The 27,988-nt window shown below is 44.8% G+C and overlaps 1 protein-coding gene across 2 annotated transcripts in view; it reads left to right on the plus strand.

Annotated features, from left to right (window-relative positions):
* The window catches only part of FKBP15 (FKBP prolyl isomerase family member 15), a 105,709-nt gene that overhangs the window by 506 nt on the left and 77,215 nt on the right, over positions 1-27,988 (plus strand). For both annotated transcript variants that reach the window (XM_040324327.1, XM_040324328.1), the window contains exons 2-6: positions 15,888-15,994; positions 16,171-16,258; positions 23,041-23,110; positions 26,205-26,279; positions 27,188-27,286. In XM_040324327.1, coding sequence (XP_040180261.1) covers positions 15,888-15,994; positions 16,171-16,258; positions 23,041-23,110; positions 26,205-26,279; positions 27,188-27,286 — 439 coding nt within the window. The remainder of the gene's footprint in view (positions 1-15,887; positions 15,995-16,170; positions 16,259-23,040; positions 23,111-26,204; positions 26,280-27,187; positions 27,287-27,988) is intronic.

Consider the following 27,988-nt stretch of genomic DNA (forward strand, 5'->3'; position numbering starts at 1 on the left):
CAGTCACTGGAGTACTACATGTCCCAGCATTGCCTTCCAGTCACTGGAGTACTACACGTCTCAGCATTGCCTTCCAGTCACTGGAGTACTACATGTCCCAGCATTGTCTTCCAGTCACTGGAGTACTGCATGTCCCAGCATTGCCTTCCAGTCACTGGAGTACTGCATGTCCCAGCATTGCCTTCCAGTCACTGGAGTACTACGTGTCCCAGCATTGTTCTCCAGTCACTGGAGTACTACTTGTCCTAACATTGTTCTCCAGTCACTGGAGTACTACAAGCCTCAGCATTGCCTTCCAGTCACTGGAGTACTACACGTCTCAGCATTGTTCTCCAGTCACTGGAGTACTACTTGTCCTAACATTGTTCTCCAGTCACTGGAGTACTACAAGCCTCAGCATTGCCTTCCAGTCACTGGAGTACTACACGTCTCAGCATTGTTCTCCAGTCACTGGAGTACTGCATGTCCTAACATTGTTCTCCAGTCACTGGAGTACTACAAGCCTCAGCATTGTCTTCCAGTCACTGGAGTACTGCATGTCCCAGCATTGCCTTCCAGTCACTGGAGTACTACACGTCTCAGCATTGTTCTCCAGTCACTGGAGTACTACGTGTCCCAGCATTGTTCTCCAGTCACTGGAGTACTACGTGTCCCAGCATTGTTCTCCAGTCACTGGAGTACTACAATCCTCAGCATTGCCTTCCAGTCACTGGAGTACTACATGTCCCAGCATTGCCTTCTAGTCACTGGAGTACTACTTGTCCCAACATTGATCTCCAGTCACTGGAGTACTACAAGCCTCAGCATTGCCTTTCAGTCACTGGTGTACTACATGTCCCAGCATTGCCTTTCCAGTCACTGGAGTACTACACGTCTCAGCATTGTTCTCCAGTCACTGGTGTACTACACGTCTCAGCATTGTTCTCCAGTCACTGGTGTACTACACGTCTCAGCATTGTTCTCCAGTCACTGGAGTACTACATGTCCCAGCATTGTTCTCCAGTCACTGGAGTACTGCATGTCCCAGCATTGCCTTCCAGTCACTGGAGTACTGCATGTCCCAGCATTGCCTTCCAGTCACTGGAGTACTGCATGTCTCAGCATTGCCTTCCAGTCACTGGAGTACTACATGTCCCAGCATTGCCTTCCAGTCACTGGAGTACTGCATGTCCCAGCATTGCCTTCCAGTCACTGGAGTACTACATGTCCCAGCATTGTTCTCCAGTCACTGGAGTACTACGTGTCTCAGCATTGTTCTCCAGTCACTGGAGTACTACGTGTCCCAGCATTGTTCTCCAGTCACTGGAGTACTACATGTCCCAGCATTGTTCTCCAGTCACTGGAGTACTACGTGTCTCAGCATTGTTCTCCAGTCACTGGAGTACTACGTGTCTCAGCATTGTTCTCCAGTCACTGGAGTACTACATGTCCCAGCATTGTTCTCCAGTCACTGGGGTACTACATGTCCCAGCATTGTTCTCCAGTCACTGGAGTACTACATGTCCCAGCATTGTTCTCCAGTCACTGGAGTACTACATGTCCCAGCATTGTTCTCCAGTCACTGGAGTACTACATGTCCCAGCATTGTTCTCCAGTCACTGGAGTACTACACGTCTCTGCATTGTTTTCCCGTCACTGGAGTACTACATGTTTCAGCAGTGGTGTCTGGTGACCGGGGAACTACATGTCCCAGCAAATGCACATTCATATTCCCCCCCCCTCCCCATAACTATTGACCAAGGAAGCCTATAAGTTCAGAGATGCCATTTGGGTCATTACAGGTTCTTAATAGAGCGTTATCAATCGTCTGGTGGCCGGGGTGCTGCATGTGCCAGCATTGCTGTCTGGTGGCCCGGGGTGCTGCATGTGCCAGCATTGCTGTCTGGTGGCCCGGGGTGCTGCATGTGCCAGCATTGCTGTCTGGTGGCCCGGGGTGCTGCATGTGCCAGCATTGCTGTCTGGTGGCCGGGGTGCTGCATGTGCCAGCATTGCTGTCTGGTGGCCGGGGTGCTGCATGTGCCAGCATTGCTGTCTGGTGGCCGGGGTGCTGCATGTCCCAGCATTGCTGTCTGGTGGCCGGGGTGCTGCATGTGCCAGCATTGCTGTCTGGTGGCCAGCAGTGCTGTCTGGTGGCCGGGGTGCTGCATGTGCCAGCATTGCTGTCTGGTGGCCGGGGTGCTGCATGTGCCAGCATTGCTGTCTGGTGGCCGGGGTGCTGCATGTCCCAGCATTGCTGTCTGGTGGCCGGGGTGCTGCATGTCCCAGCATTGCTGTCTGGTGGCCAGGGTGCTGCATGTGCCAGCATTGCTGTCTGGTGGCCAGGGTGCTGCATGTTTCAGCATTGCTGTCTGGTGGCCGGGGTGCTGCATGTTTCAGCATTGCTTTCTGGTGGCCGGGGTGCTGCATGTTTCAGCAGTGCTTTCTGGTGGCCGGGGTGCTGCATGTTTCAGCATTGCTGTCTGGTGGCAGGGGTGCTGCAAGTCCCAGCATTGCTGTCTGGTGGCCGGGGTGCTGCAAGTCCCAGCATTGCTGTCTGGTGGCCGGGGTGCTGCATGTGCCAGCATTGCTGTCTGGTGGCCGGGGTGCTGCATGTGCCAGCATTGCTGTCTGGTGGCCGGGGTGCTGCAAGTCCCAGCATTGCTGTCTGGTGGCCGGGGTGCTGCAAGTCCCAGCAGTGCTGTCTGGTGGCCGGTGTGCTGCATGTCCCAGCAGTGCTGTCTGGTGGCCAGGGTGCTGCATGTGCCAGCATTGCTGTCTGGTGGCCAGGGTGCTGCATGTTTCAGCATTGCTGTCTGGTGGCCGGGGTGCTGCATGTTTCAGCATTGCTTTCTGGTGGCCGGGGTGCTGCATGTTTCAGCATTGCTGTCTGGTGGCAGGGGTGCTGCATGTTTCAGCAGTGCTGTCTGGTGGCAGGGGTGCTGCATGTTTCAGCAGTGCTGTCTGGTGGCCGGGGTGCTGCATGTCCCAGCAGTGCTGTCTGGTGGCCGGGGTGCTGCATGTGCCAGCATTGCTGTCTGGTGGCCGGGGTGCTGCAAGTCCCAGCATTGCTGTCTGGTGGCCGGGGTGCTGCAAGTCCCAGCAGTGCTGTCTGGTGGCCGGGGTGCTGCAAGTCCCAGCATTGCTGTCTGGTGGCCGGGGTGCTGCATGTCCCAGCAGTGCTGTCTGGTGGCCGGGGTGCTGCATGTCCCAGCAGTGCTGTCTGGTGGCCGGGGTGCTGCAAGTCCCAGCAGTGCTGTCTGGTGGCCGGGGTGCTGCAAGTCCCAGCAGTGCTGTCTGGTGGCCGGTGTGCTGCATGTCCCAGCAGTGCTGTCTGGTGGCCGGTGTGCTGCATGTCCCAGCAGTGCTGTCTGGTGGACGGTGTGCTGCATGTCCCAGCAGCGCTGTCTGGTGGCCGGGGTGCTGCATGTCCCAGCAGCGCTGTCTGGTGGTCGGGGTGCTGCATGTCCCAGCATTGCTGTCTGGTGGCCGGGGTGCTGCATGTCCCAGCAGCGCTGTCTGGTGGCCGGGGTGCTGCATGTCCCAGCATTGCTGTCTGGTGGCCGGGGTGCTGCATGTCCCAGCAGCGCTGTCTGGTGGCCGGGGTGCTGCATGTCCCAGCAGCGCTGTCTGGTGGCCGGGGTGCTACAAGTCCCAGCAGGGCTATTTAGCATCTGTAATGTTGCAAGCCCTGGCACGTGTGTCCGGTGTCTGTGGTCTGCACTGCCACACTGAAACTTCAAAGTGGACATGATCATCTGTCAGTCCCGGGCAGATCTGGGTGATCCACCCTGCACACTACAATCCTTTATTCATTTCTTAGGTTTTCCCTGTGATGTCAGGAACACATATTGCCATATAAGCAGCTTCATCACTCTAATGCCGCATACACACCATCACTTTATGTGATGGGAAAAAAAACGACATTTTCTGTGAAGTAAAAAACAACGTTTTTGAAACTTCAGTTTTCAAAGACGAAGTTGCCTACACACCATCGTTTTTTCACAATGTTCTAGCAAAGCGAGGTTACGTTCACCACGTTTTTCCATTGAAGCTCGCTTCATAACTAGCTTCTGGGCATGCGCGGGTGTAAAAACTTTGTTTTAAACAAAGTTTTTTGCTACACACGGTCAATTTCTGTGAAGTAAAAAACGACGTTTTGAAAAACGACACATAAAATTGAAGCATGCTTCAATTTTTTTTTTTTTGTAGTTTTTCAGAAGACATAAAACAACGTTTTCCCCCACACACGGTCATTTAAAGTGACGTTTTTAAAAACGTCGTTTTTTTTCATCACATAAAGTGATGGTGTGTACGCGGCATAAGCATCATCCAGGAGGAAGTGAACAGGCTGGGAGGGGAAAAGCAGAAGTTTGTAATTGTTCCCCTTGAAACTGTCTGTGGATGAATAGTGCTGTGTGCGTCCGCTTTGTCACCTACCAATAATCAGCAGATTTTGTTGCTTCTGCTTTAGGGACCCTATGAAAATACCCTTCACCACATTGGTGCTTCGTGTGTACATGACTGAATCAGGGGAGAAGCATGCAGCGGAGGTGCGGGCTTCTATTTTTGGGGACAGACGTATCTCTGGTTGCCTGTCGTTTTTTGGCATGGCTACCTCCCGGGGCTCTTCCTAAAGCAATGGCACATCCCATTCTGGGGACTTGTCATACGGAAAATGCTTCATAGCCTTTAATCATTCCTTCAGTGGTTCTTTTTATTTTATTGAGGTGTTGTTGCTCCCATTGATTGGACATATTGAGTTTGGGATTTATGGACTCCGGGGGAGGGGGTGTCACAATTTTCCCTGTTGGCACTATAAAGTTTGAACTCCATATATCATTTTTAATCTTCTTCTTTTTTTTTTTTCGTGTTCAGTTTGGAAAGGTTAGAGCACCAGTCGGGTTTTGTTTGCTGCATGTGTCCACATTGGGGAGAATCACCCACACTATTTTTGTCTTGATAATTCAAATCCAGAATTTACAGTTGTCACCAGAACAGCAGGCAAATCTTTCAATGGGGACACCAACCAGTGACATCAACTTTCTAAGGCCCCATGAACACAGATTTTTGTCTTCAGATTTACCAAAACCATATAATAAGAAGTAAAACCTTTTAAAGCAGTTGTATAGTCCTTTTTTTTTTTTTACTTTTACCTACAGGTAAGCCTATAATATCTCCTAAACCTTTACGGTATAGGAGATATTCCCCTCGCAATGAGCCGCTGACTGCAGCGGCGCATGCGCACAGGGGATTTTTGGCTTAGTCGGGAGTGACGACATCGCGGCTTCAGCCACTCGCAGCGCTGGAGCTGCGATACCTGGAAGACGCACAGAGGCAACAAGTCGACTACCTCGGCGTGGACCAGGTAAGTTACCGATGCCTCGTTCTAAGGTAAGTATTTCATAATGAGCTAGTATGCGGTGCATACTAGCTCATTATGCCATTTGCCTTACAGGTAATGAAAAAAAATTAAAAAAAATTCTGGGACTATACAACCGCTTTGGGAGTTTCAATTTGCATGCAATCAGGCAGGCCCTTGCACTACTTGGTTTTGGTAAATCTGAAGACAAATATCTGCAGAAAATCTAATAGTGTGTATGGGGCCTTGGGGTTAGTTCACACAAGCGGCTAGAGAACCGTAAAATCAGGCGGTTGAACCACAATTTGAAATTGCTTAACCTGATTTCACACACTGTGAGCACTTAAAGTGGACCTAAACCCGACGGCAGATATACAGTATAAGTAAAACTTATGTAGAGAGATTTGTTTCATTCCTGTGTATCATCTGAGGCTGTTCACTTCACTGGGTATGTGTGGGTTTACATCCACTTTAATCTTGCCATAGATTGGTTAAAGTTCAGCAGAGACCAGACAATTCTTTTTTTATTTTTAAGTTCTTTTTATTTAATTTCAAGGTAAAATACAATACAGAGCCTATTGGGCATACCCAGGCTCGGTCACACACAAAACAAAAAAACAAAAAAATAATAAAACGACGAACTACTGTTCGCTCAACCACCTGTACAGATTATCTAAAGTAATCCTCTATGTCCACAGATGCTCTACAGAGCTTACTTTATTTATGAAATGAAGTGCACATTACAAATGCACAATTGCATTCCTCCCTCTCCCCATAACATTGACCAAAGAAGCCTATATAATGGAAAGGTTGTATTTAAAGAAATGTATTAGCCTGTTGATAAATGGGGAGGGAGAAAACAGGGAAGGCAAATTTATAAGCAGATTAAACTTCAGCTTTAAAGGGTATTGATAACCAAAACCCCCCCCCCCCCTTTTTTTTTTATTAATTAATTTTCTTTCTCTGTCCAGGATCTTTTTATAATAAAGACCAGTCACTGTTGCTCTCTCTCCTTGTGCACTGTGATACGTTTTGTCTCCACCCCCTCCCAGAGTTTCTGCAGACGGCCTGTACTGCATGGACCTACGGAGCCCCTCCCACAGCTCCACTTTCTGCACAGGCTATGTGGATCGCAATGATAATGTCACTTCTACTTTTACAATGTAATAAATGGACTTTGTTGCATACAAAGTGGCTTGATACCCTTTGTGGCTATTGAGGAATATTTTTTTTCATTTTTTTTGCGCCTAGCCTAGTTCAGCTTTCTTTTATTTAAAAAAAAAAAAAAAAGCACTTTTACTTTCTTAATTTCTCTGTGTTGCTTTCACACCTCTTACACATTGCTGTTTGAATTGACCCTGCCTGGGAAGCTCAGGTGTTACATACAGCCACCAAAGGCAGTTCTCTGATAGATGGTGGCACTCACATATAGCATAGGGGGGCATGCATACAAAATAATTGATCTTTGCTGCATATACCCTATGGTATTCCTGAGTACAGTAGCGCATGGCCATTCATTTCTAGTGGCGGCTGTATACACCATCTGGGCTTTTTGGGTGGGGGAAATCTGGTGGTTTGTTGTATGAACTCAGATGCCCGTTTTTGCTAAAGAACTTTAACAGATTTGCCCCCACTCCTGTTGTTGGGGACAACATTTTTACTAGACAGGAAGTGGAGAAATCTTCACAATGGAGCCTCTGAGTGCACTAAGGCTCCATTCACACCTAGGCGACATAACGCCCGACGCTCGATACGCTGGAGGGGCGAATTTCCATTGCTGTCTATGAGATGGTTCACATCTCACGCCGAAACGCCGTACGCCTGCCGCCTGAAAACAAGTCCCGGACCCTTTTTTTTCAGGCGGCATTGGCGTTCGGCCATAGACGGCAATGGAAATGATTTGTAAAAAAAAAAAAATGAAAGTTACACAAATCGTGGCAAAATACACCGCATACGCGGCGTTACAATGTGAATGCAGCCTAAATCCTGACTGGAGTTCTAATCCATCCCTTCTGTATACAAAACACAAAAAAAAGATACATATACTAAGTGAATTTTTTCTCAGCTTGGTGAAGGACACAATGCTGTTCTGTCTACAGTCCTTCAATTGTGTGCAAACAAAATCCTTTATTCCTTTAAGCTTTATCAAACGGATGTAACAATGTTTCCAATGGTAGATTTTACCAGACAAAGTGAGCAAATAAGCAACATTCCTTGTTGAGGTTTACATACAATTTGAAGATGCATTCCCTTCAGTAAACATTTACAAAGCATAGGGCAAATGTTTGCCCTTTCTCAAATCTTATAAAGGATAAGTTCACCTTTTGAACATGTTGGACCTATTTTCAGGGTGTAACATGTTCAGCAGCACCCCCCCCCCCCTTCCCTGTGACAGTGGGAAGAGGATCCTCTCCCCACACCTACTGTCACATTTATAAAATGGTGTGGCTGTGTGGGACTCATAGTTCATACAGCTCAGTAATAGCCTGTACAGAGGTACGGGCAGAGAGCTGTTGGCAGTGTCTTCAGGACCCTGACATTGGACTGGTGAGCCACTGATCATGGGTGTAATGCTTTGCCTGCTCTAGTGTAAAATAAATACTTATTTTTTATTTTTTTGTACCTGCAAAATCATGTGCCTTTTTTTTTTTTTTTTTACTACAAAAGGTTAACTTTATCTTTTTAAAGGATACGTTGACCCTTTCTGAAATGATGAAAAGGTGAATTGACACACTCCCTCCCTACTGCACTGCCCCTCCCCACCGCTATATCTCTGACGTTGGCACTGACAGCTCCTTACCCATAGAGCTGTGGGTGAGGAGCTGTCAGTGCCCATGCCGGGGTTGTAGCAGTCAGGGGATCTCAAATCCTCCACTCTTTTTCCTCATCTCTCTGTAGAGCTTCCAGGACGGATTGGTTATTTGCTGACATGTGACCCATTTGATCAATCAGAATTTCTCTAATCTGTCCTGGCATACCTAGGAAAAGCAGGGATTTCTAAACCCCAGACCGTTACACTCGGAGGAGGAGGTTGTAGGGTGTTAATTTTTTCTATAAAGGTCAACTAACCCTAAAGAAAAAAAAAACAATTCAGTCCTAGGTCTGGTGCATTGAATACAGCTTTTGATGGGAGTCCTGGCTGTGGCTTTTTCAGCTTGAAACTTGATAAAGCCTGCCAAAAGCTTGTTTAAATTTTATAGTTGGCACTTTAAATTAAAATATTATTTTTATATATATATATATATATATATATATATATATATATATATATATATATTGTACAGGACATCGGGGGTGGGTCCTGGACGGGTGCTATATGGCACCACTGTTTGGACTATGGTCCATTTAAATAGAGGTAGAAGGTTCAGGGGGTCACCCAAAAGTGGGTGAAAAGTTCCAGGCAGGCGCTAATTCAGAGAGGACTGGCTTGCAGTCTTCTCTATCTTAATAAAGTAGTTTGGGGCCTGGAATTTTGGAGGCTCCAAAGTGTTATTTGGGTGGGATGGAGCCTCCACTCCTAAACCCTGGAAGCCAGCGCACAAAGGGTTAAAATCTCACAGACAACCACCCATTAAAGCAGGAAGTGATGCTGGAGGGAGTGAGTGAGTTGGGAGAGTGCACCTGTGAGGACAAGATGGAAGTCTGCTAGCTGCTCAGAGAGGACTTTTGAGTAGTTTGGAAGTGAAGCTGTGTCTGCAGGGAAGGTCTGGAGGACTTCTTACTAAAAACGTATGTGCCTTTCTTTTGGTTGTTTTTTCTGAAGAAAGACTTTTTCCTAATTTATGCTGGAAACAAGCAGGACTTTTGTTGTGACGTTTTGGATGCTGAAGAAAAGCTTTATTTTGTTTTGTTTGGTCACCAATAAAGACCCTTTGCTTTACTGACACGGTTTTACGCACTTGTCTCGCGGAGCTTAAAGACCCCCAAAGTTCACAATATATATATATATATATATATATATATATATATATATATATATATATATATATATATATATATATATATATATATATATATATATATATATATATATATTATATATATCTTAATTTTTTATATATATATATATATATATATATATATATATATATATATATATATATATATATATATATATATATATATATATATATATATATATATATATATAAAAAATTAAGAGTTTTTAAAAAGTTCAAGAAACCTGCTCATTACTTGGCAGTTGCTATTAAATGTTAAAGCTGGCCAAATTCGATCCATCTGTACGCAGGCTGGTTGTACTGAAGTACATCATCAATCAACTTCAGTACAACCAGCCTGTCTGGTGTGTGTCTTTTTTTTTTTTTCTCTTTCTTTCTGATCATTGTGTTCTGCTGGTGGGGAAGGCTCTCTGCTGGCAGAACACAATAGCACTGCGGGAGGATTTCCCTCATCAAGACTGACTGTATTGATGGGGGGGGGGGGGGGGGGATCGAGAAATCGGTCTATCCTTAGAGTAGAGACCAGTGACATCACTAAGAAATTAGTCTATCCGCTGACTAGACATTGGTGACGTCACTAAGAACGCGGCCCATTGGTGACGTCACTAAGAACGCGGCCCATTGGTGACGTCACTAAGAACGCGGCCCATTGGTGACGTCACTAAGAACGCGGCCCATTGGTGACGTCACTAAGAACGCGGCCCATTGGTGACGTCACTAAGAACGCGGCCCATTGGTGACGTCACTAAGAACGCGGCCCATTGGTGACGTCACTAAGAACGCGGCCCATTGGTGACGTCACTAAGAACGCGGCCCATTGGTGACGTCACTAAGAACGCGGCCCATTGGTGACGTCACTAAGAACGCGGCCCATTGGTGACGTCACTAAGAACGCGGCCCATTTGTGACGTCACTAAGAACGCGGCCCAGCGACTAATGATATCAGGCTTTATAAGAGTATTTTTTTGCATGAATGGAGATGTATACACTTGCATCGCGCTGATTAAATCTGTTAAAATGGATTTCCTGCTTTAAAAAGAGCGTCTTTGTTTAGCTCCTAACAAGGCTGAGCCTTCAATTATTTCTGCATTTTATTTGCATGGTGATCCAATGATGGAGTCCCATCTTGAAATATTCTCTTGACTCAAGGGTCATTTTTGTTTTGAAGGCCGGCAGTGTGGAGACGCAGGACAGGACTGAGGGAGTGGGTAGCCAACCGCTCTCTTATGGGGGACTAACAAGTATCAGATGATTTGTATTAATGCAGTTAACGTTCTGATGGAAAGCTAGACATTCTGCCACTTTACAAACCGCTGTTACACTGACGGGGAGGAGGAGATGCCTGTTTGCTGTTGGGTTCGTTTTCAGTGTGCAGCTCTCGGGACAGAGAAGTGATAGATATCACATACATGTGTCAAGCTCCACGAGTACTTTGTGTCAGCAGAACACTGGAGAGGAGGTAGCAAAGACTTCCAAACAAGATGTCCTGGATGTGGAGGACCGATTACCTCTGGCAGGAGGTCCACGGGTCAGTTTGCTGAAAGTAGAGGTGGAATACGATAGGCTGTAGCAGTAAGAGGTCACTGAAGAGGTGGTTAGTGCATTTAAAAGAATAGGTGTTGATTTATTAAAACTGGAAGGGGAAAAATCTGGTGCAGCTCTGCATAGAAGCCAATCAGCTTCCAGGTTGTTTTTTTTTTTTTTGTCAAAGCTTAACTGAACAAGCTGAAGTTAGAAGCTGATTGGCTACAATGCACAACTGCACCAGATTTCGCACTCTCCAATTTTGGTAAGTCAACCCCTGTCTGTATTATACATTTATATATAGCATACGGTATGCGTATTTTCTTATCTTTATATTCAGTAATGTAGATTTCATGTACAAATGTGTACCTTTTTTTTTTTTTATATTATTATTATTATTACTTTTTTGGGGTTGTAAGGGTAAAACTTTTTTTTTTCCCCCTAAATAGCTACATTTTACCTTAGTGCAGTCCTCCTTCACTTAAAGGGGTTGTAAAGGTAAATGTTTTTTCACCTTAATGCATCCTATGCATTAAAGTGAAAAAACATCCGATGGTAACGCCCCCCCCCCCCCCCGTTTTACCTGACCCCCTCGAAAGTCCCGCGCGTGTCCACGTGATCCTCTTCGGTTCCCAGCCTGGCTGTTGATTGGCTAGGCTGGACAGATTGATAGCAGCGCAGCCATTGGCTGGCGCTGCTGTCAATCAAAGCGGATGACGTGGCGCGCCCAGGGACGAGTGATACAGTCGGTGGCTATGCCCGCCGCTGTATCACGGGAGCGCTCTCGCAAAAGCTTTCCACCATGCGAGCTCGCTCGCATGAAGGTGGAAAGCTTTTGCGAGGAGGAGCCGAGACAGACGCCGAGGGACCCCAGAAGACCAGGTTTGGGGCCACTCTGTGCAAAACAAGCTGCACAGTGGAGGTAAGTATAACATGTTTGTTATTAAAAAATAAATAAAAAATTTGCCTTTAGTGACCCTTTAACTCAGGGGTGGCTAACCAGTGGCCCGGGGGCCACATTTGGCCCGCGGAGCCCTCTGGTGTGGCCCGCAACCTCCTGCTTTGGAATGGTGGGTTGGAAAGCCCAGATCGCAGGTTGCCGACCCGCCATACCACAGCATCAGTGTTGTGAATGAAGCTGAAGGTAGAGGAAGAAAGTGGCATGCGGAGCAGAGCCCCATAAGCCGATGCTTCCTCTACAGCGCCGGCTTTGCCACAGTCTATGGCAAAGTTCAGCTAACCCGCAGGATAGACACAGTTGCACTGCGCTGCACCTGCGGTGTAAGTAAACCACAGAACATCAGTGTGAAAGCAGTCTTAAGCCCTTTTCACAAGATCAGCCCGACCAAATGGGACCCTCATTTCACTTGTATAGAGCGACAGATGTCCGTTTACGCCCACCTACCTCCAATCTGAAAAACAAAAGGGAGTTCGTACCCTTTCATCTGGGCGGATCAGAGGGCCATAGCATATCCGTGACCTGTCATCCGCCCACTCTGCTCATTGTGGCCCTCGACTGGTTACCAAGTTAGTTAAGTGGCCCTCGCTCTTCAAAAGGTTGGGCACCCCTGCTTTTAACTCATCCTTCGATTTTGCTTTTAAATGTCCTTATTTCTTCTGAGAAATCCTCACTTCCTGTTCCGTCTGTAACTCCACACAGTAATGCAACCCTTTCTCCCTGGTTTGGAGTGTTGTGCTTGCCCCCTCCCTTGGACTTCAGGAGAGTCAGGACGCCCACTAACACACAGCTCCTTTCTCTATGTGCAAGGGAGGGGGCGAGCATGACACTCCACACCAGGGAGAGAGCTTTGCATTACTGTGTGGAGTTACAGACAGAAGAACAGGAAGTGAGGATTTCTCAGAAGAAATAAGGAAATTTAAAAGCAAAATGGAAGGATGAGGTAAGTGGAGGAGGACTGCACTAAGGTAAAGGAAGCTATTTAGGGAATTTTCTTTACAACCCCGTTTAAGCAGTACAGCTGTAGTAACCTGGCTATGAGATAAGATCAATAAGTCATCTAGCAAGCCTGTTGTCTTTCAGCCAGTCTGGGCAGAATGATAGACTTGCAATTTGAAGGTTTGTAAACCCAGTTGCTGTATGTGATGTTTATATGTATGTGTGTGCAAAGTTTCAAACCTGCCAGGTAAACGGTTTAGCTAGACACCAGAATTGGGAGCCTCGGGTGGTCACCTGACCCAGCTCAAAACTGGTGGGGGCCTTAACAATAATCCTGCAAACAGACCTTTTGTGAAAGTCGATATTTGCATAGACTTGGGTTCACCTCCCCATTGCAAGTGGTTATGCCTGGTGATGGGTCACTCAGGCCAAAAGCAACGCATTTAGGATTGTACTTGCTCCCTCCATATTATAGGGAGTTCTCTGGAAGACTATGGTTACAAAAATGTATAAAGATTTAGTACCTTCGGGCTCCTTATGCCCTCAATGTTGTAACATTTTAAATTGAATGAGGCCCACGGCTGTTATGCCATTTTGCAGCATAATACTTTGGGAAATGCTTTAAGTCTCCTTTTCTGGGATTGTTACTATAATGTTCATTTCCAAAGTGTTATCTTTTTCTGAAATTACGCAGGTGTGTTTAGTCTACTGAATTTGGCTGAATATTTAATTTTGGTTTGGATTGTGCTCATTAAAGTGGAGTTCTACCCAAAAGTGGAACTTTGCTTGTTCATCTCTCCCACCCCCCCCCTTTCTGGTGCCACATGTGGCACCTTTTAGGGGGGAGATATGTTTTTGTCATTTCTGGGAGACAGGGCCAGGGCACCGTCTCTCGGACGTTTGGCCCCCCTCCCCCTCTGCCGCTGGGCCAATTAGAAAGCGCAGCTAGATCGGTTGCGTTGCCGACATCGTGGGCTTCCTGGACAGGTAAGTGTCCATATATTAAAAGTCAGTATTCTAATACGACTTTGCCCTGCAACTTAGTGTCTGACTTCCATGCAACTTCAGTGAATGGGATTTAACCATACAATTCACTTTGAGTCGTATGAATCTTGAGGGGGAAACCCATGCCAAAAAAATTAACTAAAAACAGTGTGGGGGTCTCTCCCAAAATCCATACCAGACCCTTATCCAAGCATACAGCCTGGCAGGTCTAAACCATACCAGGCCACGTGCCCTCAATGTGGGCATTTGAATTAGTATGGGGTTGTATACCTACCCATTCACCAAAAATGTACTGGTACAAAAAACAAGAGACGGTTTTCACAAAGTCTGTTTATTTAAAAACAAGTGTCCCTCGTCGTAGCTCCGGTTCTTCTACCTCCGCTGATGACTTCTTCCTCCTCCCGACGCTGTCTCCCGCTGTTGTTAGGTCCAGTGTCTGCCAGTTCTTGTCTAGCCATGGGGCGTGGTCAGCTGGGGACGTCGCAAGGGGGTGGGGTCTCTGGGTGACATTCATAGATGGCCATGCCCCATGGCTGTATAAGAACTGGCCCTGGACCTGACACAACAGTGGTTGCCAGCATCTGAGGAGGACCGGGTCAGCGGAGAGAGAAGAACCGGAGGAAGAAGACACGGAACTATGACGGGGGACATGCTTAATTTTATCAAAGGCCTTTTCAAAAACATCTAGTTTTTTGTAACACTACACTACACTTCAGGATCTTTTGGCCCCCTTGTTAAAGAGAGCTTCCAGATTAGGATACGTTTCCTGCCTGCAGAGCCCCACAACCATCGCCGCGGATTGTCTGGAATATAGGCCCTTGTCCCACACCCCTCCCTATGTTGAGGACATGTGGCCTGGTATGGCCCAGGAGGTTGGGGCACCGATCACTCGTCCCCCAACCCCCCGCTGTTTTTTTAATTACTTTTTTTGGCGTGGGCACGTCGGACCAGTTAAAATGGCTCTCATGGGGAACCATTGAGTTTGACATGTCATGCGACTTGTGCTCTTGAAGTCAGAGCACATGTCAGACAAGTGTGAACCGACCCTTACACTACATTCATTGGGCAGGGTTGCACAGTGCAGGCCTAGTGCAATGGCAAGCAGAAAGCCATTGTTTCCAATAGGCCCACTTCACACCAATGGGTTGTATTGGTGTGTGTGTTGTGAAAACTGTACATGCTGCACTTAAACGCAGTGCAATACAACATGTTATAAAGCATCGCAGACTGCCACAACACACTCTACGATAGAATGATCCCAGAGACTGGAAACAAAGAAGGTGAAGGGTCTGGGGGATAAAACCTATCTAGGGAAACTTCAGGAGCTTAAAGCGGAGTTCCACCCAAAAGTGGAACTTCCGCTTTAAGCACTTCTCGCTCCCTTACATGCCATATTTGTCATGTAATTTTTTTTGGGGGGGGGGGAGTGGGGGCTATGGTAGGAGTGGGACTTCCTGTCCCACTTTCTCCTACCGCCTTGGCGACCCCTCCCTATAGGCGATCTTCTGGGACACGTGACAGGTCCCAGGAGATTGCCTGTCCACTCCTAGTGTGCAGCGCAAATTGTTCGTGCCCATCCGTGAAGCCGAAAGCTGTCACGGCCAGGTGCCCACAGTCTGAATGGAGGCGCTGGTGGAGAGGGGGGATGAGGAGCGACGCTAGGGGCGGCCACATCGCTGGACCAGGGAACAGGTAAGTGTCTGTTTGTTTATTAAAAGTCAGCAGCTATACTTTTTGTAGCTGCTGACTTTTAATAAACCTAAAAAGGCTGGGACGCCTCTTTAATATATGGTCTTAAGGCAAAGGGGAGACATGACTGAAACTTTTAAATACATCAAAGGGGGGGGAATAAGGTTTAGTAGGGCAGTATTTTCAATATTAAGCTAAGATTAAGAACATAGGAACTAAGTGTAAGGAGGAAAGTTCAAAACTAACTTTAGAAAGAATAATTTAATAATAAAAAAAATTCTTTCTGCGTTAAGAAAAATGCTAATTTGTTCCAGTTGTAAACAAACGGAAAAAAAGAAAGTAATGACGCTACAGTGCTTTAAAAAAAAAAAAATAACTTTATGGTGTTCAAAGAAACCGATCTCCATGCCCAACAATCTAAATGCAGTGGAAGACGTGTGAATCAAGCCTTAAAGTATGTGTTTAATTTTTTCAGGGCGAAACTGGCTTCTCTATTCGGAATGGATCAGACTGGTTCTGCGCAGGGAAATGAATCCTTTCAGTACACGGCACCTAAACAGCCTAAGAAGCCTGGGTCAGCAGGTGAGCAGCAATGCCTTTTGGATTTGGGAGGGGACCCCAAGCTGAGATTTAACAAGTTCCTGAAGTGATTGTGAGGAACAGCAGGGAACGGAGGTGACAGGAAGGGAGGCGACCAGACTGGTTTCCCAAAGCGATATCCGGAAAGTTCTAAGCTCTTCCTTTTTTTTTTTTGCCAGGTGTGAAGTCTTCCAAGCCCTCTGGAACACCTCCTGCAGGCCCTGTACCCTCTGTCCTTTTTGCCACAGCAGTGCATGCTTATAAATAGTAAGTTTTATTTAATTTGTCTTGGCAACAATCCATCCTAGAGGATCTGGTCTTTCTGCCTGTCATGAGAGATTTAAACCCCAGGTTTTTTGGTATCAATATCTATCTATTCATACCATGTGAATAATGCTGCGCTGTTGTAAAACTATAATTTAAACCTATGTGACACAAGTAAGAAGCTGTAAATGAAAAAGTAATACTAAAACTGTGCACAAGAGGGCAGTAGAACCAAAATGTCAAATACAAAAAATCTTCAAAGGTGAAAAATGCAAATATCCATCTTGTGCAACAAAAAGAACAGTGTTTAATCAATCGGTGCTCATAAAATAAACATCAACATGTCAGTGCATGTAGTGAAACTATTATAAAGTCTCTAGAATAATCCTGAGATGAGGAGTGAAAGGTGGTGCTCATGGGCGTCCGCAGAACTTTGGTGTGACAGAAAGTATTGCAACGACCGCCATTTTATTCTCTAGGGTGTTAGAATAAAAAATATATATAATGTTTGGGGGTTCTAATTAGAGCAGGCGTCTCAAACTGGCGGCCCTCCAGCTGTTGCAAAACTACAAGTCCAATGAGGCATTGCAAGAATGACAGTTACCAGCATGACTCCCACAGGCAGAGGCATGATGGGACTTGTAGTTTTACAACAGCTGGAGGGCCACCAGTTTGAGACCCTTGAATTAGAGGGAAGGAGATGGCAGTGAAAAAACACATTAGAACTGCTGTTTTTTCCTACTTGTAATGTAATGTAACCTGTAATGCCAACGACCACCACAAGATGGCCACTCCTTCTGCAGGCCTCAGCTTCCTTCTGTGAAGGCCACAAAGCCGCGGCCTCAATTACCGGCGGGCACGGGCCCACTACAACTGCACCGGCCGGTAATTGAGGCTGTGGCCTTCTGCAGCCCTAAGCTTCCCCAGGTGCCAGGTCACAATTTCTTGTCGCAATTGCGACCTGGCGCCCGGATTTTGTCGAGACCTGTGACCTGGTCGGGCTGAGCATTGGCAGATGCTGTTTGCGGCATTTGTGAAAGGTAATGGGCAGCAGCGGGAGAGTGTTGTATTTCCAGCTACTGGTTGCGCTGCCTCCCCTTAGCTCAGGGGCCACAAACGCCATTGCTCCTGACACACTCCATGTTGTGTATGTGACTCCTGGACCTGGGACATGTAGCCTGGTGCCCCCCATTGATATGCACATTTGCCTATAGGTAGCACCAACCCTTCCAGGGGGGGCACTTAATCCCCCTTGCCCCTACCTGCGGACACCCATGTTGGTGCTCCTATATTAACCGTGCAAACTATGAAGTAAGTGACCATTGTTTCTTCATTCCATGCAGTGTCACCTCTATGTGAAGTGGCCTCTCACCTTATTTCTGTAAGGTAACAGGATGAGAAAACAACCAATAATTAAGATAACCTTTGTAGGTCCTTGCATAGATCGCTGGTGGCTTCTATAACCTTTTGGGGGTTCTCCTCCCATTAATCCAAGAATCTGTATTAGGTGGTGGATGGTGGCTCCTTTTTACTGAACTTCCACACTCTCCGAAAAAGGGCATGCCCAATAGTCTAGTATGTTGTATAAACATGTATTATTAAAACCAACACAAGCTAACACTCAAATTTAGCAAGAAGAGACATAGTATAACATCCACGAGTGCCGAGCTTGTCTCCCACATCACTTCCGGTGTGCCTGTCAGCGGATTCGATGCATTTCACCGGGTGACTTCATCAGGGACTGCAGGCTAGCACAGATGGTGTCCTTAAATCAGAGGTGGCCAACCAGTGGCCCGGGGGCCACATGTGGCCCGCGGAACCCTCTGATGTGGCCTGCGACCTCCTGCTCTGTAATGGTGGGTTGGCAAGCCCAGATCGCAGGTTGCCGACCCGCCATACCACAGAATCAGTGTTGTGAATGAAGCTGGTGGTAGAGGAAGAAAGCAGCTGTGGAGCACAGTCCCATAAACCGATGCTTCCTCTACAGCGCCGGTACCCTTTCGTCTGGGTGGATCGGAAGGCCATAGCGTAGCCGTGACCTGTCATCCGCCCTCTCTGCTCATTGTGGCCCTCGACTTGTTACCATGTTGCTTAAGTGGCCCTTGCTCTTCAAAAGGTTGGGCACCCCTGCCTTAAATAGACTGATATGGACGTATGGTGCAATTGTTTTTGTTGGAGTCCACATTGCATAACATAGTGGCGGCCATTTTCTCAGTGTCTGCCTATTACAACTAGTATGTTGGCCATTTTCCCAAAGTATTACCTGAATAAAGCGAACGTTTTCCAAGAAATGGCTCAGAGAATGCCTATAATAAAATAAAGGATTGTAAACAACAATGAACAGGGAAATGTGGCCAAGGTAATCATAGGACACGCTGCTTAATGAAGTTGGGAAAGTGGAATAAATTAAAACAAGGGCTAATAAACCCATCTATAAACCAATCGAGAATATAAAAATAAATTATATAAAATACTGATCAGGGGACACCCGTGATGCACAAATGCATGCAGTTGAACAAAGGAGACATATCATGAGACGGGATAATTGGGGAAGATGGTCAAATTGCACAATGACAAAGTGAGGAATCCTAATCCATCTATGTCATAAAATAAAAGTGTAAATTATAAAGTGTACCTCATATGGGGTTATCTAGTAAGTATATCAGAAAAATAGGTGATTTTATATGCTGTAACACAGAGGGGGAAGAGTATGCTTTGGAATGCAGCTGTGGATTACAGTACATTGGACGTACCAACAGACTCCTAAGAATACGCATTAGGACCAAACTATTCTGAAAGGCTATGATAAAGACGAAGTGTATCCAAACACTTGGCCCAAGTGCACAATAAAGATCCCTCCCATTTGAAATTTTGGGGAATAGAACCGTATAAGAAACACTGGCGTGGTAGTCATAAAGTGAGAACACTTCCAGCTTGAATTGAAATGGATTTTTCTTATGGAGACCCTCACACCGGAAGGAGTCAATATGGAGTTTGATTTGAACTGTTTTATTAGCAATTTCTGATTTACTTTTCCATGTAGTAATATTTTCTTTTTTTCTGCACTTAGTGTGCCCTGATCTATCTTTATCGAGCCCAATAGTGAAATTTAGTTTTTCATGCGCAATACCAGTACTAGTGGATTTAAAACGGAATCGTTGGAATGTTTGGTCCGTGTACATGCTAAGCAACCTTTCCCTGTAAAAAACGTGAAGGCTTTTTTCAGTGGCTCCGGTACATTTCTTACCACTCTATTCTGAATGGTAGATGCTCTTCTATGAATACATTTTAGGCCTCATAGGAAATGCATTCTGGAGGGGTCTCTCTGCTTGTAGTGTATGCCAATGTCTCTTTACAATTTTCAATACCGTATAATAGGGAGAATTATAATCAAGAATAATAGGAACTAGATCGGGTTGTTCTGATGGTATATTATCACTGACTAGTTTTAGTCCTGTCATTTTCAGACACTACTGTCTATCTTCTATGAGCGTCCTTTTATACAAATTCTCTATTGGTTTATTTATGGGTTTATTAGCCCTTGTTCTAATTCATGCCACTTTCCTTAGCAATGTTTCCTGTTTATAGTTATATGTTTACGATTCTTTATTTTATCTCTGGAAAAAATGTTTTATTTTTTTTTAAAAAAGCCAGCAGCTACCAATACTGTAGCTGATGACTTTTAAAATATGGACACTTGCCTGTCCAGCGCGCCTGCGATGTCGGCAGCACGCACGCACTGCTATCCTTGGTGAGGGATTTGGGCAGTGTTGCGGTTTCACTGCCCGGTTCCCTACTGTGCATGTGCGAGTAGCGCAATGCGCCATCACTGGTCCCCGCTCTCTCCTGGGAACAGCTTGTTTCTCAGAAGACAGCGGGGGGTGTGGGTAAGGGCGTGACTGCCACAGGAGCTTTTTCCCAGAAGTGGGTGCAAATACCTGTCTTAGTCGGGTATCTGCACCCCCCCTCCCCCTGAAAGGTGCCAAAGGTGACACCAGAGGGGGGGGGGGGAGGGTTCCGAAAAGCAGAAGTTCAATTTTTGGGTGGAGCTCCTCTTTAACATACAGGTATTACTTTGGTCACGGATTCACCTATCAGTGTTTGCAGCAGTTGGTTTTTGTTTTCTATATTTATTTTCACCTTCAGTGATCGCGCAGGAGTATTCCTTTTAATATCTATTCATGATGATGTCTTACTTTTTTTTTTGTTTTTTTTTTTAAGGTTAACTAGACTATCTTCCCATGTAAGGCTAACCATAGACTGTCTGACATACACCAATCAGCCAATTATGATCAGCCTTTATGACCACAGACGGGTTAGGTGATTAACATTGATATTACAATAGCATCTGAACGTTAGTGGGATATATTGAGCAGCAAGTGAGCATGTTGTCTCTGAAGTTGATGTGTTGAAAGCAGGAAAAAAATGGGCATTGCAGTTTGTTGTGTATGGGGCATTGTAGCCACAGACTGGTCGGGGTACCCAAGCTGACCTGTGTCCACAGCCAAAAACGCCTACAATGGGCATCTGAGCATTAGAACTGGACCATGGAGCAATGGAAAAAGGTGACCTGATGTAATGAATCGCTTCCTGTTTTGACATTTTGTGAATGGCTGGGTGTCCATTGCGTACCTGGGGAAGGGATGGCACCAGGATCGAAAGCAGGAAAACTGGCGGAGGCGGTGTGATGCTCTGCTGGGGAATCTTGTGCCCTGCCAGTTATGTGAATGTTACTTTCATGTACCACCTACCTAAACATTGCTGACCAAGCACACCCCTTTAGGGAATTCGTATTTCTGAAGGCAGTGGCCTCTTTCAGCAGGATAATGTGCCCTGCCACACTGCAAACATGGTTCAGTAATAGTTTGATGAAAACAAGCGTTTGAGTTGTTGACTTGGCCTGCAAATTCTCTAGATCTTGATCCAATCGAGCATCTGTGGGATGTGCTGAAAAAAGTCCCATTCATGCAACTTACAGGACTTGCAAGATCTGCTACTGACGGTTTGGTGCCAGATACCACAGTATACCATGAGAGGTCTAGTGACATCCATGCCGTGCTGGGTCAGGGCTGTTTTGGTGGCAAAAGGGGGACCTTCTCAAAATTAGGAGGGTGGTCATGAAGTAATGTCTTATCGGTTTAAGCACTTCATTTTGAGCATCCCTTGTGGTTATCATCTCTAAACAGCAGAAGGGAGATCATGCATGCATATGACTGTGGTAGAAGCTCAGGAAGGATCTCTGTGTAGGACAAGACAGGTGAGGAACCAAGATATCTGCCTCCCATTTGGTGGGTCAAGACAAAGTTCCATGTTGCCTTTTAGATTAAAGATTTGCACTTTGGTTATTTTTGGCTGGATCTAATGAGGATTTAACATCTATGGGCCACCCACAGACATCACTGGCCGCAGTTTGACAGGAGAATTGGCAACTGGGCAGACTGGAAACCTGTGGTTACTTGGAGAAGAATGTGCAGGAGCTGTCTGTGGCACATCTTCCCCACTCTTCAGTTGTTCAATGCAATTGTTTGTGTTTTTAACTTTTTTCTTATCTGGACTGCAGTAGACAGAAGGATCCATGGCTGCAATTGGCAATGGCAAAAAGGTGCCTTGTGTGTAATTTACCTTGTTTATAGATTCCTTTAACCACTTCAGCTCCAGAAGATTTACCCCCCTTCAGAACCAGGCCATTTTTTGCGATATGGCACTACGTTAATTTAACTGACAATTGTTTGGTCGTGTGACGTTGTACCCAAATAAAATATATGTCCGTTTTTAAATTTTTTTCCACAAATCTAGCTTTTATTTTTTTTGTGTGCTTTGAACAAAAAAAGACCGACCATTTTGAAAAACAAAAATTATTTTTTACTTTTCTGCTATAATACATACCCAATAAAAGAAATAAAAAAAATTTGAATTTCTTCATAAATTTAGGACAATATGTATTCTGCTACAGATTTTTAGTAAAAAAAATCCCAATAAGCAAATATTGATTGTTTTACGCAAAAGTTTTATAGCATCTACAAACTATGGTAAATGTTTTTTTATTTTTACTAGTAATGGCGGCGATATTGCGCACATTCGGACACTGACAAGTTTGACACTTTTTGGGGACCAGTGACACTAATACAGTGATCAGTGCTAGAAAATATGTGCTGTCCCTGTACTAATTGCACTGGCTGGGAAGAGGTTAACATCTGGGGCGATCAAAGAGTTAACTGTGTGCTTGGCCAGTGTTTTTTTTTTTTTTTCTTCAGTGTGTGAGGTGCTTTTTCTAGGGGGAAAACATGGATCCTAGTCCCTGCTTTGCAGTGATCCTTCTCTCCTGCTAGAACAGCTATCTGCCTTGTCAGAGGCAGACTATCGTTCTGTGTTTTTGCAGGATGATCGGCGGGTGCCTGCGGACATCTGGTCTGCGATACCCACTGATCGGCTCCTGCTGTGTATAATTGCAGTGGGAGCAGGCCGACGGCAGCACGCATATGCGCCCACTACCCAAAAGATCCAGATCGCTTGTGTGTATGATCTGGCATATGGCTGCCCAAACTGTAGCAGTAAAACTGCCTTAGGGTGGTCAGCAAGAGGTTAAATTACTCAACATTAAAACATTACAGGATAGGTTTTTCACTGTTATAAACGGAAGAACCCTATAAACTGCAATCCTCAGTCGATGATTTCTTGAATTAACTAGCAGAAAGGCGTTGGTGTGCATTTTTTTTGTTTGCTAGTATCCCTCATAGATTAGAGACTGACAGCACAATTTTATGTGCTTTGTTTTGTATTTGCAGTGTGAATGGCCAGTATGTCAAACAAGGCAAGTTTGGAGCTGCTGTTTTGGGAAACCACACTGCTAAAGAGGTGAGTAAATTCTAAGATTCTGCCATTATCTCTGTGTAGTAGGTTGTCTTTTAAAATAAACCTCGGGCCAGATTCACAAAGAGATACGACGGTGTATCTACAGATACACCATCGTATCTCTGACGTAAACTGGTGCTATCTATGCGCCTGATTCATAGAATCAGTTACGGATAGATAGGGCTAGATCCGACAGTGTTACAATGTGTTACACTGTCGAATCTTTTTTTCAATTTAAAAATGGCGCCGGGGGCGTTCCCGCTGATTTACGATAAATAATATGTAAATAAGCGAGATACGCAAATTCACGAACGTACGCGGACCCGTCGCAGTGTTCTTACGTAGTTTCCGTAGCGGTTTTCCGTCGTATACTTACCCCTTCTTTTATCAGGCGCAGCCAATGTTAAGTATAGCCGGCGTTCCTGCGTCGAATTTGAATTTTCCTACGTCGTTTGCGTACGCCGATTCACGAACACGCGCGCCGCAAGTCCCGCTCACGTCGCAACCACTGACGTCCTAGTGACGTCAGTGGGAGCAATGCACGCCGGGAAATTCCCCGGACGACGCATGCGCATTTAAATCGGCGCGGGAACGCGCCTGATTTAAATATGACACTCCCCTAGCCGCGGAATTTGAATTCCGCTGGGGGCTTTAGGATCCGCCGTCGCAAGTTTGGAGGTAAGTGGTTTGTGAATTAGCCACTTGCCTCCTAAACTTGCGGGAGCGGATCTTAATTCACGTAGAACGAGCGGATCTATAGATCCGCTGCGCTACGTGAATCTGGCTCCTCATCTCCATTTAAAGCATACATTTCTTCTTTTCGGGCCGAATTTCAGTTTTCATAATAAATAAAAGCGTTTTCCAATGTCATTTCTGGCCAGTCATCCTAATGTGCTTTTCTCTCACTTACCTCATCCACAGGACGGTCCAATTTCACTTTCAGGCCCCATTTACACCTAGAGTGGTGGGAATGCATGTTTTTTTTTTTTTTAGCAAATTTTTCAAATGATACAAATAGGGCAGCCCATTGAATTTTTTTTTATTTTTTTACAATAACCGTTTTATTTTGAAGTTTGGAACAAATATACATGCAAGATATCTCACATTTCCTTTAAGCGATAAGGTTAAACATTGGCATATAACAAAATCTGGATCACTATCCTTCCTACCATGCATTATCTTACAGAGAAGCAACAGCGATTCTGAGCCTTCACTATTAAGATTGAGTAAGTGCATAGAAAGGAACAACCGTGAAGTGTACTAACTTACAGCTATACAAGTAGGAGTCATCAGAGGAATCTTAAGAAAAGGGGGGGAAAAAAGGGGGGGGTAAAAAGAAGAAAGATGAGAGGTCAGCAGCATGGCTCAATTACCGGATCAGGGTGGGTCCTCCCGGCGGTGCCAGCCAATTGATTTTAATGCACACGTGGAGAGATGCCAAGGATGCTGTGAAAACATAGTTGATGGGTGAAGGTGTGCCAATGAGGTCAGCGGGTAAACTCCTTCCTGTGTCTTACTGGTTTCTCCATCTTGCATCTAATGTCAGGATGTGATAAAGCTTTTTAAGAAATACAGCAAGGGCAGAGGTAAAGAAAGCTTGTAATTTTCTGCAACATGGGTACATTAATCGTATATTCATACATAAGGAGCTGGATTTTAGAAGGGGGGGGGGGGAGAATTTAGCCTTAAAGAACATACATACATACATACATACATACATACAATGTGTTAAAGGAGTGTGACATATTTTCAGATAACCCTCTGCACACTTTTGCATACTTCTAGAAAATATTGCATAAACGCAAGAATTCTTTATTTGCATATTTTTACATGAATTACAATACCTTTTCAAACTACTTGCCCCTTATGTAGAGTAGCTACTGGACGGAGCAGGTTCCCTTTGATACAGCTGAGCAGTTCTAACATATTTTGCTGTGTTCGTGACCCAATAATACTTAATGCTGCGATTTCTAGAAGGGTACAAGAGTATTTTATTCATTTTCCAAGCATTAAGTGAGAATATAAGCTTGTATATTTTCTCAGTACATATTTTCTTGAAATTGCTAACATAAGTGCATGGAGCCTCGTCCTGCCTCTAACATCTTATGTTTCTCAGTAAGGCTGTCCACACAGTAATAGATGAAGACTTTGTTCACACGGGTGTGCTAAAGCAGATATCCATATGGGGGCTGTGTTTGCCTGCACAGGTGTTCTGTTAATCTGCATGCAGGCAGTCCCATTTATGTCAATTGGGACACGGCAGCTGCACGGACGAGGCCGCCACTCCCAATTTGCCATTCTTACAGGTACGTGTCTCTGAACGCAGACATTGTGAGTTTGGGGACATGCGTGCACGTACCCACACAAATATATTGGGTTCAGTAGCTGTGTACGTGCAGCCCCTGCATTCCAAATGACATGAATGGGACTACTTGCATGAGAATGCACGGAACACCTGTGCATCTAGTGTGGGCAAACATAACCCTCACATGGGTTGTACATTTTAGTACAATACACTCGTGTGAATAGAAGCTTTACAGGGAGGTAGCAGAATCGGAGTAAAGCTCTGCTTCAGGAAATTAAGATGGTATTTACATTATTGTACTCCAGGTCAGGACTTGGCAGATGATTTGTAGGCACTGCTACAGTATTGAAGACTGAGGGTTCCAAGGAAGAGGGATTATTTTTTTTTTTGGAAATGGTTCAGAAAGGTCAGCCTCCATATTTCTCTAAGTACAGATTTCCTATAACACAAGGGTAGAGAACCTGTGATGAAATATAACGTTCCAGAAAGACGTCCCAACTATGAAGAAACGGCTGTAGATGGAAAGGGTCTGTGTTCTGATTGGTGCGCGAGTGAAGACCGCCCCTTCGCACAGTTGTATGGATCAATACATCTGTGTGAATGAGGCTAAATTGTATTCACACACTTGTCAGACTCCAGTACCATCGGGACAATGCTGCAAATACAAATCATAGGAACTAGTGCTGAACTAACAAGTTGCCACTTCATAATTTGTATCCTTTTTGTGATGTTCATTGAGGCTTCAGCTTTCTCTGACTCTTCTTTGTTTTTTTGTTTTTTTTTTCTATTTAGTACAGAATCCTTCTCTACATCAGCCAACAGCAGCCGGTTGCCTCTGTGAGGGTCCATCCTGAATTTTTGTTTGCAGTATGTATGATTTTTACTAGTTCACCTACAGAAGGATTTTTTTTTTTTTCTTTTACATTCTGCTTGGTCAGTCTTCTTGTTAACACACCTCAGCTACACTGCGTTTTCTTTTCAGCATTGCTGATTCTTTTGTCACCTTTCAACATTCAGCCTGATGGTTGAACTGTCAAATCTTGGGGGTGGTGGGCCTGTGTTTTTTTTTTTGGCATAACATATTGTATATTTAGCCATATTCCTGAAATTCATTCTCTTTTTAACTTGTTGATCATCTAATGAGTAATTTTTAAACAAGAATTGGTGAAAGTAGCCAGAATTTAGGATTATGTGCAGTATATGAGTCACCTGGGTTTGTCACACATCGTAAGGGGCTCCAGGGGGTTTGAGAAAAATGTATTTTATTGAAGCTAACCAATTCTTGGATGTTGTGGTGGCATTATAAATAATATTATATATAATATATCATTATTTTTATTTTATTTTTTAACCCGTTGATCAAGTAAGTGTTATTTTTCCACTTCCTTTAATAGACCAAGCTGTCTAGCAAAATTGGTAGGTAATGGGTTGTGACAAACCATTTAACACTGCATCTGCGGATTAGTTTGAATGAAGCCCCATAACCACTGCAGAACAGATATGCCCATATATACACTGTGATTTTAGTAATAAACTGACCTTTAATAACAGTATTCTATTCCATCCCATAGCAGGAGGTCGCGGGCCACATCAGAGGGCTCCGCGGGCCACATGTTGCCCCCGGGCCACTGGTTGGGCACCCCTGCTTTAGGCTACAATGACAGAAAGTTCAGAGCAGTAGACGGCAATGCCAAGTTGGTTTTCTCAGGTGTTTTTTTTTTTTTTTTTTTTCTATAGTTTATCTGTAACAGGAAGTGTGACTTCTTATATTCCAGGTCCAGCTCAATAACTATGCTGCCTTTTATGATGATCAGAGACAGAGTTGGTCTGTTATGTTCGAATCCGAAGCATCAGCAGTGGATTTCAGCAAACAGGTATGGATTCCTAGCACAAGCTTCCAGAGAAGATCTGACCAATTGTATGTTGTGGTTGGAGAATGACTGTCCGATAACTATATGTACAGGACAGTGGAGGACAATTTTGGTATGTGAACAATATTGTGATTGTGGGTCGCAGGTCAGAGCAGTCAGCTTTGCCTTGCATCCAAATTCTCGAAGATCATGCTTTGACAAGCTAGACAACAGGAAGGGGAGCAGGTGTTTTCTTTTTTCTTTCTCAAAGTACATTTAACCAGAGTAGGCCATTTTTTGCAATCTGGAACTGCGTCTCTTTACCTGACAATTGCGTGGTTGTGCAACGCTGTACCCAAACAAAACGGATGTATTTTCTTCCCCCCCACAAATTAGAGATTTCTTTTGGTGGTATTTGATCACCTCTGTGGTTTTTATTTTTTGCGATAAACAAAATAAGAGAGACAATGTAAAAAAAAAACGATTTTTTTGCTATAATATTCCATTTTTTTTTTATCAGTTTAGGCCAATATGTATTCTACATATTTTAGGTAAAATAATCGCAATAAGCGTATATTAAATATTTTGCGCAAAAGTTATATTATCTTAAAAAAATAGGGGATATATTTGACTATTATAATTATTATTATTATTATTATTATTATTTATAGATAGATGGATATACAGTATCTATCTCTCTATTTCTAACTTTTCTTTTTTATACTA

The sequence above is a fragment of the Rana temporaria genome, chromosome 9, assembly GCF_905171775.1.
Source record: "Rana temporaria chromosome 9, aRanTem1.1, whole genome shotgun sequence".
NCBI lineage: Eukaryota > Metazoa > Chordata > Amphibia > Anura > Ranidae > Rana > Rana temporaria.